This window comes from Anneissia japonica, unplaced genomic scaffold (assembly GCF_011630105.1).
Source record: "Anneissia japonica isolate Jap-2015-1 unplaced genomic scaffold, ASM1163010v1 scaffold172582_len1462937_cov174, whole genome shotgun sequence".
NCBI classification, from domain to species: domain Eukaryota; kingdom Metazoa; phylum Echinodermata; class Crinoidea; order Comatulida; family Comatulidae; genus Anneissia; species Anneissia japonica.
This window is the reverse complement of record NW_022725666.1, coordinates 1,173,962-1,189,614: the sequence shown is the minus strand read 5'-3', so window position 1 is coordinate 1,189,614 and position 15,653 is coordinate 1,173,962. Positions and strand designations below refer to the sequence as shown.

At 34.1% G+C, this 15,653-nt stretch overlaps 1 protein-coding gene across 1 annotated transcript in view; it reads right to left on the bottom strand.

Annotated features, from left to right (window-relative positions):
• LOC117112779 (CCR4-NOT transcription complex subunit 4-like) overlaps positions 1 to 15,653 on the bottom strand; it is a 30,558-nt gene that overhangs the window by 11,343 nt on the left and 3,562 nt on the right. The window contains exons 2-11 of the mRNA XM_033255947.1: positions 12,513 to 12,593; positions 10,274 to 10,342; positions 8,955 to 9,067; positions 8,441 to 8,530; positions 8,062 to 8,122; positions 7,177 to 7,263; positions 6,320 to 6,484; positions 2,832 to 2,899; positions 1,731 to 1,865; positions 197 to 681 (exon numbers count right to left, since the gene is read on the bottom strand). Of these exons, the coding sequence (XP_033111838.1) occupies positions 197 to 681; positions 1,731 to 1,865; positions 2,832 to 2,899; positions 6,320 to 6,484; positions 7,177 to 7,263; positions 8,062 to 8,122; positions 8,441 to 8,530; positions 8,955 to 9,067; positions 10,274 to 10,342; positions 12,513 to 12,539 (1,300 nt within the window). The 5' untranslated portion in view covers positions 12,540 to 12,593. The remainder of the gene's footprint in view (positions 1 to 196; positions 682 to 1,730; positions 1,866 to 2,831; positions 2,900 to 6,319; positions 6,485 to 7,176; positions 7,264 to 8,061; positions 8,123 to 8,440; positions 8,531 to 8,954; positions 9,068 to 10,273; positions 10,343 to 12,512; positions 12,594 to 15,653) is intronic.

Below are 15,653 nucleotides of genomic sequence, written 5' to 3'. Positions count from 1 at the left end.
TCATTTTACTCTTTAACTCTGTATTAATAATTAAAAATCAATTTTGTGACCAGTGACTGGTTTGGCTTGTCTTTGCCACAAATAATTCCATATTTTCCAGAACCAATTTTTCCCCCATGACTTTCAAGATCCTGAAAAACCCTCAGATCAGTTTCCATAACTTTACAGAACACATACGAACCCTGAATAAATATACCTTGTGGGGCTACAGGGTGAATACCCAAGGAGTTTGAAAGCGCAGGTGCGGGTTGAAGCGCTGGTGGCTGAGATGGTGGTAAATTTGGCACCCGATTTCCTGTAGACGAAATTGATGGCATGCCGGAACCTGGACCAAAAAGACCGTTCTCCGAAAAGAATGATGATGTGGTTCGGGTTGATGTGAATGGCGATCTGGCCTCTGGCGGAGATGAATTATGATTCAATAACTGGCTTGTCTCTGATGTTCTTGCTGCTACCATGAAAGACGGCAACTCGTCTGGCCCTGGTGATGAAGACTGTTGCTGTATGTCAGGGGGTATGACTTCCGCATAATTGTTATGTTGAACAGTTTCTGGGCTTCGGTGTTCTGTCGGGGAAAATCTTTCACTCTGCTTTGCCTCTCGTTGTAAAGTTGGCCATGCTTCTTTCGAGTTTGAATTTGGATGATGTGTTGTTGGCAATGGTGGAGAAGATTGCTTTGTCCTATGGTATAAAAAGATTATTTAAAAATTGTATAAATGGGGACATGAATAATGATTATTTTAATCATATTTATAGAGGGTGACCTTTCCAGCACATTCTAGAAGGTCGTCTGATAATCAGGGGCCCTCTTAAGTGCTGTCCTGACTATTAAATTTTATTTGACGAAAACTTGTGACACTCCTAAATAATGTAATGACATCACATCATGGTCATACTGTATAGGCATATCATGACTATATATAGGAATACAATAGTTTTTTGTCAAATAACATTAGATAGTCTGAACAGGACTTTAAATAAATGAAATAATGTGATGCATTATCTAAAGCCCCTTTCACACAGAGCTGCAATATGGAATTAATACTGTTTTTCGCAAACGCCGGCATTCTATGAGAAAGGGTAAATACACCTAAATGCCTGCTTAGGTTAGACCTCCTCGGGACCTAGTCAAAATACCGCGGTTCATTGCCGTCTTACGCACTGAAGCATAACAAATCAGAGGTCAAAGTGTGAAATATTTTTGTTGTTTTTAGATCAGGGTTGCCAATATAGTCTATATAGGCCTACAGTACATATATACTGAGACAGACAGGATACGGTATTAATTCCGGACTTTTACTAATTGTGTGAAAGGGTCTACATTGGGAATAGCACCGGCGTGACTATGGTATAATAGCAGTATTTTCTGCCTGAAAGGGGCTTACGCCTCATTACATGGCTTAGGGAATGGAAAAAATTCCTATACTGTCGTAGGAATTAAACCCAGAGCCCTTTCAAGCATCAAGCACCAAGATACATCTCCACTTCCCCGGAAAGTAAGCAGTTAGCCAATTAGGTGATCAAAGACTCACATAACAGTCTGTCATAGACAAATTACAGATTATTAATGATAGAAATGACAAACATGTTGGAAAGATGATTAGCTGATGCGCTGATATTTTGGGGAGAAGCCTCACAAATACCACCTCCTATATACTGAATACATATAAGAGAATGAACAAATGAATAAAAAGAGTCAAATAAATAAATATTAAATTGACTTAATATACCTTGTTAAAGAGGATGCCCGTGTTCTTTCTGTAGAGGGTACAGTAATAGTTGTTGATGTTTGAGGTGGTGCAGCTGTGTTATTTGATTGGTTAAACATATCCTGGATCAACTTCTGTTCATATTCTTGATGTTTCCTAGACAAAATACAAAATTATTAATAACATCATAAGTAAATATCCTGTAAAATTAAAATCAAAACAGTACTGAGTTAGTCTACAGCAACATTTTGGAGGCTTTGACAAATCATCAAAATCAGATAGCTTGATTCTCTATCTTAATATTATAGGCATTATGATAATTTAAAATATTTATTTTCTTAATCATTGTACATTATCATTTTGTTGTATGTAATAAATTACCATTCCTTGCTTTATTTCAACATTTTTAATACATAGAACATTCTAGAATAACATTTAATGACCAAATAAACAGTGTAAACCACATTGGTAATTATAGGAACACATGACACCATGTAGAATCCAAGAGTAATATTTGGAAGTTTCTGGAATCTTGGGTACTGTAAAGGAAATAGCCTATTGGTTAATTATGATGTAAGGTAACCAATGAGGAACTTAGGCAATATAGAATGCTCTTGAATGCTCTGGAGTTGTACAGCTAGGTTATATAAGCTGATAGTTTTATCTTTCTGGAGCTCTTTTTGAAACACATGTTTATGTGAATAATGTTGTGTTATTTTGATACCAACAAATTTCCTTTTGGACCAATAAACTTTTCAGTATTCAGTATTTAGTATTAACATTCAATATATATGTGATCGCTCTGGCAAAAACCCTACAATTCTGATTTTGTGCAACCACCCTAAATGTCTGAGAATAAAAATTTTGAACAATTTGAGGTTTCTGCAGTTTCCTGAAGAGCATTCTGAAAAATATCAATCACTAATCTAACTAAAAAGTATATTAATATTATCTTTAAAATACAAATCCTAATAATAAAATATTAATTGTGGAATCTTTGGAAGGTGTTTTCTCTAAATCTACATGACTGTTATACAATATAATGATTTTAATATTCTTAACTTTGCTAAAACTCAACCAATTTCTAAGTTTGGCACTGACATAACATATGGCACTGCTTACCCCATCTGCATGTCTTCTTTTGTAAAACTAGCTGTGCCCTCACCGAGTTCATGTAAATACATGCAATCCTGTAACAAAAAAGGTAGGAAAAGAATTTCATAAATTTTCTAATATAACTACAGTACAGTCAAATATTTAATTCATGTACACCTTGGTAGTGTAAATACAAAATGGTGGAAATATTGAAATCTACTGTTCTAAAATTTAGAATCCACAGTAATTAAGCTGAATATTAAGTACAGTACAGCCCACAATTATTGCAACATTAACCACACGTGGCACGCGTGGTAACTTCCTTGTCGTTGCGTGGTAGTAGGATCTACCACCACGCGTAAAACGTGACCTGATAATTACACCACGAGAATGTAGATTGTTTTGATGGGTCAATTAGCAGGAATAAACAATGTTTTGAACTGCAGTAAACAGTTGTCAATTAGAGTAAAGAATTCAGACGTGTATACAAGGTATTATCAAGCAAAATATGCTGTGTAATATTATATTTTAATTGTACATTATTAGTAAGTTCGATCTCAGGATCGTCACTAGTCCTACCAAACATTGGCCTAGACTAGGGTCTTGATCTGCCCATATCAGGCCCTATTCACCCACGCCACGGACTCGTAAAAGATTATTACCTTGTTGATGTTAATCCACAGGTATCCATATGTATCCTTACCAAACACTACACAAATGAAAATTAGTAGGCCTAACTAATTAAAAAAGAGGTTATATCGTAGACCTAAGGCCTGCAACTCAGGCTACAACAGTCGAGTCAAAAACATGTGCATGGGAACGTCAGAAAGTAATTGGCTTTGGGTCAAAAGGTCCTTGACATGACAACATATTTTTACCAGCCAGTGTTTTTGGCGGGTGGCGCATTCTCAAACTCCATTCAGCCATATCAAGTGCGTGAAGAAAGCCCATGTTTTACGTTTATAAACGACCGCATTGCAGTGTGTCAGTGAAGAAATTATTACACCGTGCCCAAATCCGAAATCGTATTAGAATTATACAGTTTTTGTAGAGAAATATAAAATAAATATTTTGAAACTATTATTGTCTACATTTTAATTTATAGTAGGTAACGTTTGCGGCAAATGAAATATTCAGTGACGACGTGGGCCTATCCTATTAGAATTTCAAGCCTATTATAGGCATATCCTTGTTTGTATATATAAAAATTAAATTCAACTCATTACGGAATATCGTTTTTCTATTTATACTATTAAATTAACTTTCACCATTCGTGACATTTTTATTTCTTCTTTATGAACTTTTTATCTACATTTTCTTCTGGAAAGATTTAGTACAATTATACATAAAAATACAAATAAAGATACAGATACCACAGGACAGTTACACTTTATTGTCATTCACATTGTCATTGAGATGCAGTAAAATTATGATCATAACGATACTAATTACACTATATTATATTATATATAAAATAATTAAACGAATAGGAAAAGTATTGAATTATTTATTGACATAAAACGTTGACATTTCGTCCCACTGTTGTTCCTTCCTTCCAGTCTCAAACCCATTCTGCCGTATCGAGTGCGTGAGCTGAGAGAAGCACATGTTCTGCTTTCGTAAACAGACCGCATTACAGCAGTCAGTGAAGAAATTATTACACCGTGCCCGATCAGAGTTTTTGAAGAGAAAGATAAAATATTTAGAAACTATTATTGTCTACATATTAATTATTAATAGGTAACATTTGCGGCGAAATAAACATTCAGTGACGGCGTATGTGGGCTTATTTCGATCCTGTTTGTAAATAAGAATTACATTCAATTGAACCTGATTGAACTCAATACGGAATTTTTTTTCTATTTACTGTACATTGCATCGAACTGAACTTTGTGACATCTTTATTTCTTTTATGAAATAAAGCCGTACAGTAGGCCTATTACTAATAACAATGATGATGATAATGATACTAATGCAGTACAGTATATTATATAATATATAAAATAATAAAACAAATACATTAAAGTGTTCAGTTCAAAACCCGTCCCATATCTTCAGTCGTTCACATCTTCTGAGCACATGTTCTGCCTTCGTAAACAAACTGCATTACTGCATCAAAAGATTACGTGTCTCAGAAGAAATTATAACCCTGTGCCCAGATGTAAAGCAACAATGTAGTATACAGTTTTTTAAGAGAACAAGGAAAATATATATTTAGAAGATTATTGTCCACTTTCATCAATAGTACACTGGGTAATATTTGCGTCCAATATAAACCATTCACTGTTCAGCGACGTGGGCCTATTTTCTGTGCGTAGATAAAAATTACATTCAACACTCGTTCGTGACGTTTCTTCTCTTTGAACTAGGGCCAGGCCTAGGCTAGACTTATTTGTCAACTTTCTTTCTGGAGGACTTCGTACTCATAAACTATTTATAATATATTGAACACGAATAACAGCCGAAAATCTGAGTTGAATTTTTGCATATAATTATGTACAAAGCCGAGAAAACCGATCGTAAATTATGGCCTAGTTATACCCGGCGCCGATCGTGTTGGCCTAAAAAACATAGGCCTTGCCTAGGCTTATAATTAGAAAAATAGAAGTCAGTGAGTCCAGTCAAAAGGAAGGTAGGCTTAACTTTCAGGAATCAACTCTTACTTTGCTTTGCTTTGCTAGCCATGTAGCATTTATAAACAGTCCATGAACGTCCAGTAACGACTTTAACTGTTTATAAAAAATTTTATAAAAAATAAACAAAATCTTGTTATGTAGGATAAACTTTGTTACTCTGTTGTTTACCTTGTGCTTAACTCCACGCGTGGTTACTGCGAGGTTAACATTCTGCGTGGAAACGCAACGCAACGTCCACGCCCACGACAGTGCGAAGGCGTTAATTGTGGGCTGTACTGTAGGACTACACCTTAAATGATGATTATTATAAGTCCTCTTAAATATTATATTAAAATGACATTAAACAATAATGAGTATGATGATTGATTAAGGAATCCACTAGAAGATTCATTGTTAGCCTAAATCCTAGCCTATATGAAGCTTTAATAATGTGCATTATGAATTCACATTGAATGCTTCGTACTATTAAGCTATAGGCACTAATTATATGCAGTAGAACCCCTCCTTTGAAACACCCCTATTAATGTAAACAGTTTTTGCATTTTAACACTATGGCCAACTGCTATTGAGGGGACACCACTATTAAGGGACATGTTTTTTGGTCTCAAAGGTGTCCCCCTTAAAAGGGGTTCTACTGTTTTATTCAATGTATATCATGATTAAATTTCAAAGTTCAATGGGTTTTTTGGGATTTTTAGGATGTAAATGTTCCAAAGATAAAATTTCTCAAATCATCACTTGAAACTGAATTTTGTTGTAATTTGGTGTGTTGTGAATGGGAGGTTTGACTGCAGTACAATGTAACAAAATCAAATATCACTTCAAACTGTACTTTTTTTTAAATTATATAATCAAATCCGAATACCGGCCTTTTCTTACCTGTTTAGGACAAGACATATTCTTTAAGAAATTGCTACAATACTTAGTAGTACCAAGAGATGCTTTTAATGTCCTCCCGTCTACATGGACATTATTAACTGCTTGTATGGCACGCAATGCATCTTCTGCTTTCTGATACGTCACATAAGCACTTGCACTTGGGCCCTGCAAAATGAGCATTAAGAAAGGATTTAAAATCATCTACATACATATACTAAAACGACTGCTTTTGACTTTGCACTTGAAACTGATTCATGGCGAATCGAATAGGACAAGTCTTTTGGATAAGGACTATAAACCAGTGTATACAACGGCTCGTGTACATTGTATATAAAGAACCCATTACATCATTCGAGACGAGCAGGGAATACCCCTGTGTACTGGTACTGTGGTGGATGACGAGAGTTGCTGGTATCGAGTTACAGGGTAGCACAAACACGAAGGGACCCTTAGGGGTGTAGAAAATCATTGATTGAGTTCCTAGTCCACATATCAAGCACCATGAGCATCTTATTTGATGGATAACACCACTATATAAAACTACATTATTATTATTATTATTATTATGTGACCTGACAAAGTCTCTCTTTATAAATTGTGTGACACAAAACATTCAAATGTGGCAACAATTAGCAAATATCACTTCTCCCCCGACATATACTTTGCACAAGATGCAAACAGTTCTCCCCACTGGCACAGCACAAAATGGATAGGGATAGGGGTTTGTTTATTGTATGTTTTATTTTCCATTTAAAAAGTTGCAAATTACACCTTAGCATTCGAAGGAGTGTCTCCGATTTATCTGAATATGAACACATTTAGTTTTGATAACTTTAAAAAAAAAAAGTGATGCTTACCCCTTGACCAGCATACGCTGTATTTTGATTAACAACCACCTTCATAATTTTGCCAAATTTTCCGAAATATTCTTGCTTTCTCAAAACCTATTAAAAATAAAGAGAATTTAACACACTGGATGTCCTAACTCCTTTGCCTAGTCAAAACTTGCTGTTAACAAATTTCATCCAGTTACAAACAATTTTAATGTTGCTTTAAAAAAAATAGGTAGGAAAATACCATGGAACAACAATTACCCTAATGTTTTTTTCTGCATTCATCATTACATTGTTAATAATTAAACATGCTTGAGAGCAATTTAGTCCTTTGTCATCCCCCTTAAAATATGGAGGTATAAAAAAGGCGATGCAACCAATTTGCTCACTTTGATCCATCAGTGCAGCCACTATATATCCTGTGCATTTTTAATTTAAACTTCATAATAGATTACAGACAGTGCTGTATACAAGCTACACTCGGCACTCAGTTACCAAGTCGCTTCGGCCACATGGCCAAAACCTGCCGGAGGTGTTATGCTTGTATATAAAATATACAGTACATGTGTCGACAACATCGTGATATTTACATGTCGAAAGATGGATTATTAAACAATAAATTAGGCATTAGCTAATAGTAAATTCAATTATGTTGGTTGAATCTCCTTTTCTTGTACCCCATGATTAAACCAATAGTGACCAAGTGGGAGAGGGAGCTTAAGCCCTCATTGGATAGGCCAAGCCTGTGGATGACATTGTGTGTATACATTATATTATGTCTGAGCTGTTGTTCTTCCTGGAGCTGACCTAGGGCTTTTTGGAAAACTGAATACCTCAGGGCTATCAGACTATGTTTAACCCAACCTAAGTACCTACATGCTGTGGTTCTACCCCAACTCACAAACATACCTCATTATCAGCAAGCCTAGATGAAAGACCAACAACAAATACAAGGTTCTTCTGTACTACCCTACAAAAAAAGACCAAAAAAATATATATACATAAATATATCTGTGATGTACACGATAAGATAAGAATCTAACATGGCAATTGCAAGATTCAACATCATTTATGTACAAACAACTGTAACACCAGATGCACACAACAGAAAATGTACTATAAATATGCTACAGAAATAAGGTACAGTATTTCGACAGAAAGACAGAACACTGACTAAACACAAACCTTGCTAGAAGGTAGTACAATTGAAATACAGTGAAGGTACATGTGAAAAAGATAAATACACACAACCACATACACACACACACACACAAGAAATATGTCTTACCTAACACTAGCAAGATGTTTCCTATTCTCTGATACTTTTTGCCGTCTTTGATGATCTTTCTGCTTCTTTTCATTCTTAATCCTCTGCAACCTATATTAACACGTCATAGTAATGAGTAGACAACAAAATAAAAAATGAATTAAAAGTAAACAAACTCACTTCAGAGACTGATTACATGACATTTTTTGCTTTTGAAGATTAATCTTTTGATAATTGGTCTATGCATCCATCACCTTTATTATGAACAATAATTATTTTATTCTCAATTTCATGTGCGAATTAATAATAAATTTATCTAACTACAAAAAAAAAAACTCACATTCAATGAATTATAATTTTTGTAACTAATTCAGATTATAACAACAATGATATCTTAATTTTACATATTAAAAAGCAGCTGATAAACTATGCATGCTAGTAGAGTAGATAGAACCTTTTAAAAATTAATCTGTAAGAATATTGACAGAATTATTGCATATCATTTGGATATGTATATGAATTGTTTTTGTCTTACTCTTCCTCTGTTAGTGGTTTGAAGTTTGCAGGATGCTCTTGGTAAACTTTTCTACATGCTGGACACAAACCATTCTCATCTGTCCGAATACGATGCCAGCAAAAGCGACAAATCTATAGAGAAGTCAGCAGATTCAGTCTCGCTACCATCGAGTTGGTCCCCATGGTTTTTTTTTCTAATTCACTCTTTTCATAAATATCTAAAAATCTGTACCTTATCCCAAGTTTCCCATCAAACACCCCTTCCATGTCTTAGGAAAATCAGTTGAACAACAGAATCATTTCTTCCTCTGAAGCCTGGCTTTAAATTTTAGTACAGTACCATCTCCCAATTACGTACCCCTCCTTTCCGAACAGGGTTCGTAAATGAGAAAATTTGTAATCCGGAGAGTTAAATTTTCAGTATCTCAAGTGTGGTGAGGGTAGGCCTAGCCCTATGCTACAAAGTATATAACTAGGTAGGCCTAAGATTTGGCATGGGAGAAAAATTTTTCACGAAATATGACCTGGATTTTACTGTTTTCTGCAACAATATAATACTTTACTGAAGCCAAAATTAACTGTGCTCACTGTGAAGTATTCATTGAAAGTGATTTCCTAATGAAAACATGACCATATAATGCCCAAAACGAGTATCATTATTCTTTTCATAAAGATCGTGAATTAATGTGAATAATGGCCCTAATAATCAAAAAGTGAGATTTACTCTACAGGATGCCTGAACAAGCATGCACAGCTCAAATATAATATATCTTGGCTGAAAACGATTGATATATCTTGTTTTAAACTTACTTTTTTATCAATTTATTGGTTTCAATGTTTTCTCTCTTAGCTGATGTAACAATTAAAATTATTTCTGAAGACTTTTAAATACATTTTAAAGTGTTTTTGCAGTTAAAAACTATTGTTCGTAATGACGTCGACGCAAATTCGGTTCGTAAAATCGAGCTTTCGTAAATGGGAGGTTCTTAATTGGGAGAGGTTACTCTAAAAAATGTGATGCAATTTTTCAAATTAAAATACATGGTTGCGAATAATGTACACCAGAAAGTTGAGTAGCTGTTAGTCCGTGAATACAACGAAAAAAACTTGAGAATGGCCCATCGATTGGCAGAAATAATTAATAATATTGCTACCAAATAATTTTTAGTTACACTATGTACATATATATATACACAATTTTCAACACACCATGATTAATAAGGTCCATATAAAGCTGAGCTTGTTCATAATTAAAAAAAATTTTAAAAATCACGCAAATCAGTATATCTGCAGACTATGTTTATATTTGGATCAAAATGATTTGAAGAAAAAGCTTACCTGATAACCACATGTGCAGGGAAAAAAGTTTACATCATCTATTTCAAGAGTTTCCATACAAAGTGGACACTGAAAAAAATTACACAAAACTATTAATTAATTCTTTTTTTTCTAGTTAATACTGTAAATCTGAACGTCAAAACCTTGAATACGGAGAAGAAATGTTTGTCCTAAAAATATGCAGCGGTGGCGTCATACCCCTTTATACTGTTTAGTTGCACAGATGATACTTCAAAAACTAGCTCAAATTTGCATGAAAATCGCTAGTAAAATAGCTGTGCAGAATTGTAATTACTACCTATATCTATATTTATTCACGAAAAATATACATTAAAAATATACATTTGAAACTTGTTCACCAAAAAGAAATGACTGTGTTAATCCACAAGGTTGTGACAAAGAAACTGTACAAGATAAACAGACATTAAAACTAGATAGGAGGTCAAAGCCTAATTTCTGGCAAAAATCTGTGCAGAAATGGGCCCATATTTTCCGGAATGCACAAAGAGATTGCTACTGTGTAGGCCAAATTTTTGGGTGGACGAAATATTTCCTTTGCAGGCCTTACTATATTCTGGATTACCCTCCAACTGGACAGCCTGGACCTCCCATTCGTCCAACACCATGACAAGGTTGTCAGACCAGAAATGTCAATTTTGATTGCTAATCCCTTTTTTATCATTGTTTAAAAGCACAATATTGGTCCAAACTAAGCCATAAAAACTCTCCCCATAAACACTACCAGGAATTTATATTTCAGAACCCTGTCAAGGCTCTATATGGCCCATTGGTTCAGCCGTCAACTGTCGAACATGTTGGACCCTGTTGGAAAATTTCTGGAGTCACCATTGCATAAAGTGATTTTTTTTTTAAATTAAATTATTCAAGATATTTACTGTATGCTCATAGCTTTACTGTCACTCAGTCTAAAGCAACCTAATTTACTTTCACCTCATGGTGTAATAATGATACGGAAGTTTATCATTCTTATGTTTCTTTTTAGGTAAATTTGAAGAGGTATTTTGAAAATATCTTCAATATTATTGAAGATGGTTAATGAAAGAGGAGCTTTTGACATCAAGACGTCATTATATCTTTTCGTATTTAAATTTACATCAACACAAAACAACAATTAAAAATCAAAATAATTTTCATATCCCAAGACATTAACTAATGTTTGTATATAAGCCTGCTTATTTATATGATATGACACTGCGAATTCACATAGCCCAGAAAAGCAGGCTATAAACAACCTTTCATTTTTATGCCTACAGCACTACCTATTGAATAACTCACAAAATTACCTAGATTTACCTTGATCTTGAAGAATTATTGCTTTATTTGTCTTCTCTGACTAAGTCTCTAACATACAGTTTAAACTTCAGGTGGTGGTTTTGCCAGTAGCTTCAATATCGGCTTATTACTATATTAATTAGGGTAAACTGTATTGGGGCTCAACAAAATTAGCTGATAGTGTCAGTCAGGGGCCAGTTTATTATTAAAATGTGAAAGTCGTGGCAAATTAAATTGGTTTTTTTTTCAATAGGGCTTCGCATTGCATACATCACAAATCTGTCTGCAGAGCACGACCTTATCAAAGTTTAGAAAATATGCTTTGGACCTTGCATCGCCATCATATTTGCAAGTACGTAAAACGTGGATTCTTAAAATGATTTTTTAATATTACACACAAGTTCTGCCATATTAAAGTAATAAATATCTATCATTTCATTAACTGATTTTATCTGGTCATGAAAGCCTGCATATTAATTATAAACTTTGCCATTTTTTTATTAGGGCCTAGATTAGAAGCTGTACATTTAATGATTTGGACAAATTCTATTTTTTTTTTTTTTATTTATTTATTTATTTAAACCGATGATGAGCCCTATTCACGTAGCTTACATGCAATGAATATTGCAGTAATGTATTGCTCTTAGTATCCTCAATGGACTGAATTGGCATCATTTATAATTATTTTCTGTTTTTAAATATTACAAACTATGAAGAAAAATACTGACTTAAAACATTACAATTCTATATCCCATAAGTTTTTCTTCCGGAGAACTTTATTTTATGAAGTGATTTCCAACCTCGGTCCATGGCCTATTGATCAAAAGTTGTACGTAAATGGGAGGTTCTGTGGTTGAGGTGACTACCCAACCCTTGTCAAAAATATTACGAATATTATAACTACTAGGATATCTTCTACTAGACTATGAGTTTTCTGGTTACTTACATCAGCTGGATCCTCACTGTTCATCATTATGTGACTCTATTGTTCTGATTCAACTTCAATAAAAATACAGTACTTGGATGTCTGAAAAAATGAAAGTATTAAAGAACAAATAGAAAATGTACATCAATTTTGAACATTACATTAAATTGATATGATAATTCCGAAATATACTACAGGTAGAAAAATACCTCTTTTCTACATTCCAGGTTCAGTAACATTGCATATAGAATCTCTCCAAGGAAGGACTAGTGGACATTTACAGACATAGCTGACTACTTTATATAATAATAATAATAATAATAATAATATTCATTTATAATTACATTTTAAGATTTCAGTTCAATGCACTTTACATTTTAAAAAAGATGATAAAATACAATATCAAAATAGGCAACATTATACAATGAAATTACAAAAATATTATACAGACTATAAAAATGTATATTACAGAACTATCAAACTATCAAAAGGGAACTTTTTGTTGAAGGGCCTTGTTGGATATAATTACATCATGTTCCTATTCGAGTACTGTTATTTATTAATACTATTAATGGAGGGTATTCACCACTGTCTGTCTGTTAGCAAAATTATACAATAACTATTCATGAATGGATCATCATAAAATAATCAAAGAAAGAGAAATGATTTTAGGGGAAATCGTAAAAGGACAAGGTTAAAATCACAGGTATTTGATTTTTTTTTGATGAGCATAAAAGAAAATAATGGATTCGCCCATCATACACGGCCTGTGTATTGTTCGGTATTTTGGCACAGTGCGGAAAATAATTGCAATGTATTTCGTACTCGAGCACAGGGCATATGTATACCCTCTATGGACTGACTGCTCTAGTAAGGGTAGGTGGTAGATATTTGAAGGGTGGGTGGATAACAACTTTGGTGAATTCGAAATAATGAAAGTGGATTTTAATGATGGGCAAGGGGCTAATATTAATAAAGGTGGGTAGATGGCTATGAAATTAGTATTAGACTAGGTGGAAAACTTCAAGGCTGGGTGGTCCCACCCACATCAATGGTAATAGGAAATATTAGCATTATGGACTTAAAAAAAACACTTTATTAGAGAAAACCATTACTTCATGTAGGACTACAGTATCTTACTGTAGAATATGGTGACTAGCACAAGATATTCTAGGACAAGTCCTCTGACCAAGAACTAGAAACAAAGTAACGTTCAAGTCAAAAACACCTTGTATTCTAAACAGACAGTGGCACAGTACGGTTTTATCAAATAATCTACAAAATGATTTAAGGGGGACATTTCCAATCATTTGGCTCAGTCTTTTCTCACTTTACATTTATTAGGCCTTATTAATTCAATGCTCCCAACATAATAAAATGTTGATGTATCATCCTCGCAATTAAAATTTTTAGGACTTTACAGGGGCTGAGTCTATCAAGGCCTAGCATCTTTACTTGATACTTGATTGTAGTGGGGAAGGATCAGGCCTCAATGGCCTTTATAACCCCACATCAATCTAGTCTTGCTTTAAAGCAGTTCACCGAGAGATCCAGCACAACATCCTTGGGAAGTGAATTCCAAATATTAATGATTCTTTGTGAAAAGAAATCTTTTCTACATCCAAGGGACTTTACAAGTTGTTTCTTAAACAATTTATGAGGATACCCCTGGTTTCTATTACTTCCTTGTTTTTCAAAAAATAGATCGGGATCCACTATAAAGTTGTTTAAGATTTTAAATACTTCAATGAGGTCACCACGGATCCTCCAGTTGAACAATGGTGAAAGCTCAAGCATTGCCAACCTTTGGTGGTATTCCAAATGATGTAATTCAGGAACCAGTTAGTTGCTCTCCTTTGAACCTTTTGCAGAATCTCAATCCCTTTTTACTTCTGTATTCCATGCTTGGATACAACAACAGGGGCGAATCCAGAGATGTCCAAAAGGGGGGAGGGGCCGAAAGGGGAGGCCGAAATTTGGCCAATCGAGACAACAATGTCCTAGAGGGTCCGGGGGCATTTTTGTGCTCTAGACGCCCGAAAATAACATTTGAGGCGTTGTGGGCTATCATTCATTTTTTTCATTCTTTCTTTTTTTTCTTTTTTTTTTTCCTTTTTTTTTAACCTCCCAAAAGGGGGGGGGGGCCCAGGGCCGGGCCGGCACCCCCCCCTCCCCTAAATCCGCCCCTGAACAATACTGTAAATGGACGTACATACAGTATGTCTTGTAAATTACTTGGAACCTTTCAACAATATCGTTGTATTTGATAGTTCATATCAATGAATTTGAAGGTTCCCAAGGCTAGGTAGTACTAATATAGTACTAAAAAAATAGTACTGCAAAGTTTTTTTAATTGCGCAGAGGATATCTAAAAAATCAGGAAAAAAAATGTTATTCTTTCATATTTTCATAATGTATGATACTGTATGTATCAGTATTTTCTTTTTTTTTTGTATTTAATTAAAGCCCCATTCCTGGCAAAATTTCAGTTGTTAAGAAAAATCTGATTTATATAAAGGTTTATAAATATAATACGAAATTGCTAGTTTAACTAAATTTAGACATTCCTAAATATGAACAAATTTTGATGAATTTTTTATGTTTGATTTTGCGATAGGTCTACGAAGAAATATAAAGGGCACCAGAAACATTAGCCTATCAACACTGCTAGGCTAGGCCTAGCCTTACCTCGATTTAGGTTCTGTATCAGATATAAAAAAAACCGGACATGATATTTTCTGTTGCTAGCATTGACACTTGAATATAATATTTCGTTGGAATTATTTAAAATTTGTTTAAAAAAATTATTCTGACCGAGATTTTGACAACTAAACAAATTCATATCTCAGGCCTACTCAAATGACCGCATTGTGCGGGATGCGAAGTACAAAAGCTAATCTCATTAGAGAGGGCACACTTTATTGAATGTATAAGGGCAATTCCATGACTTTTTTTCAGATTTAGCAAATTTTCAACTTTGAGGAATGTAAACAAGTTTTATATCAAACTAAAGCTTAAAAAATGAATTTTTAGGATTCATTGATGAAACTTTCCTTGTGTGGATGTATAAAAATATATAAGAATTTGAATTACATAATTTTGAAAATATTTAAAAAATATGAAAATGTCATGTTTTTTCAAAGTCTCTAGAAACTAACAACC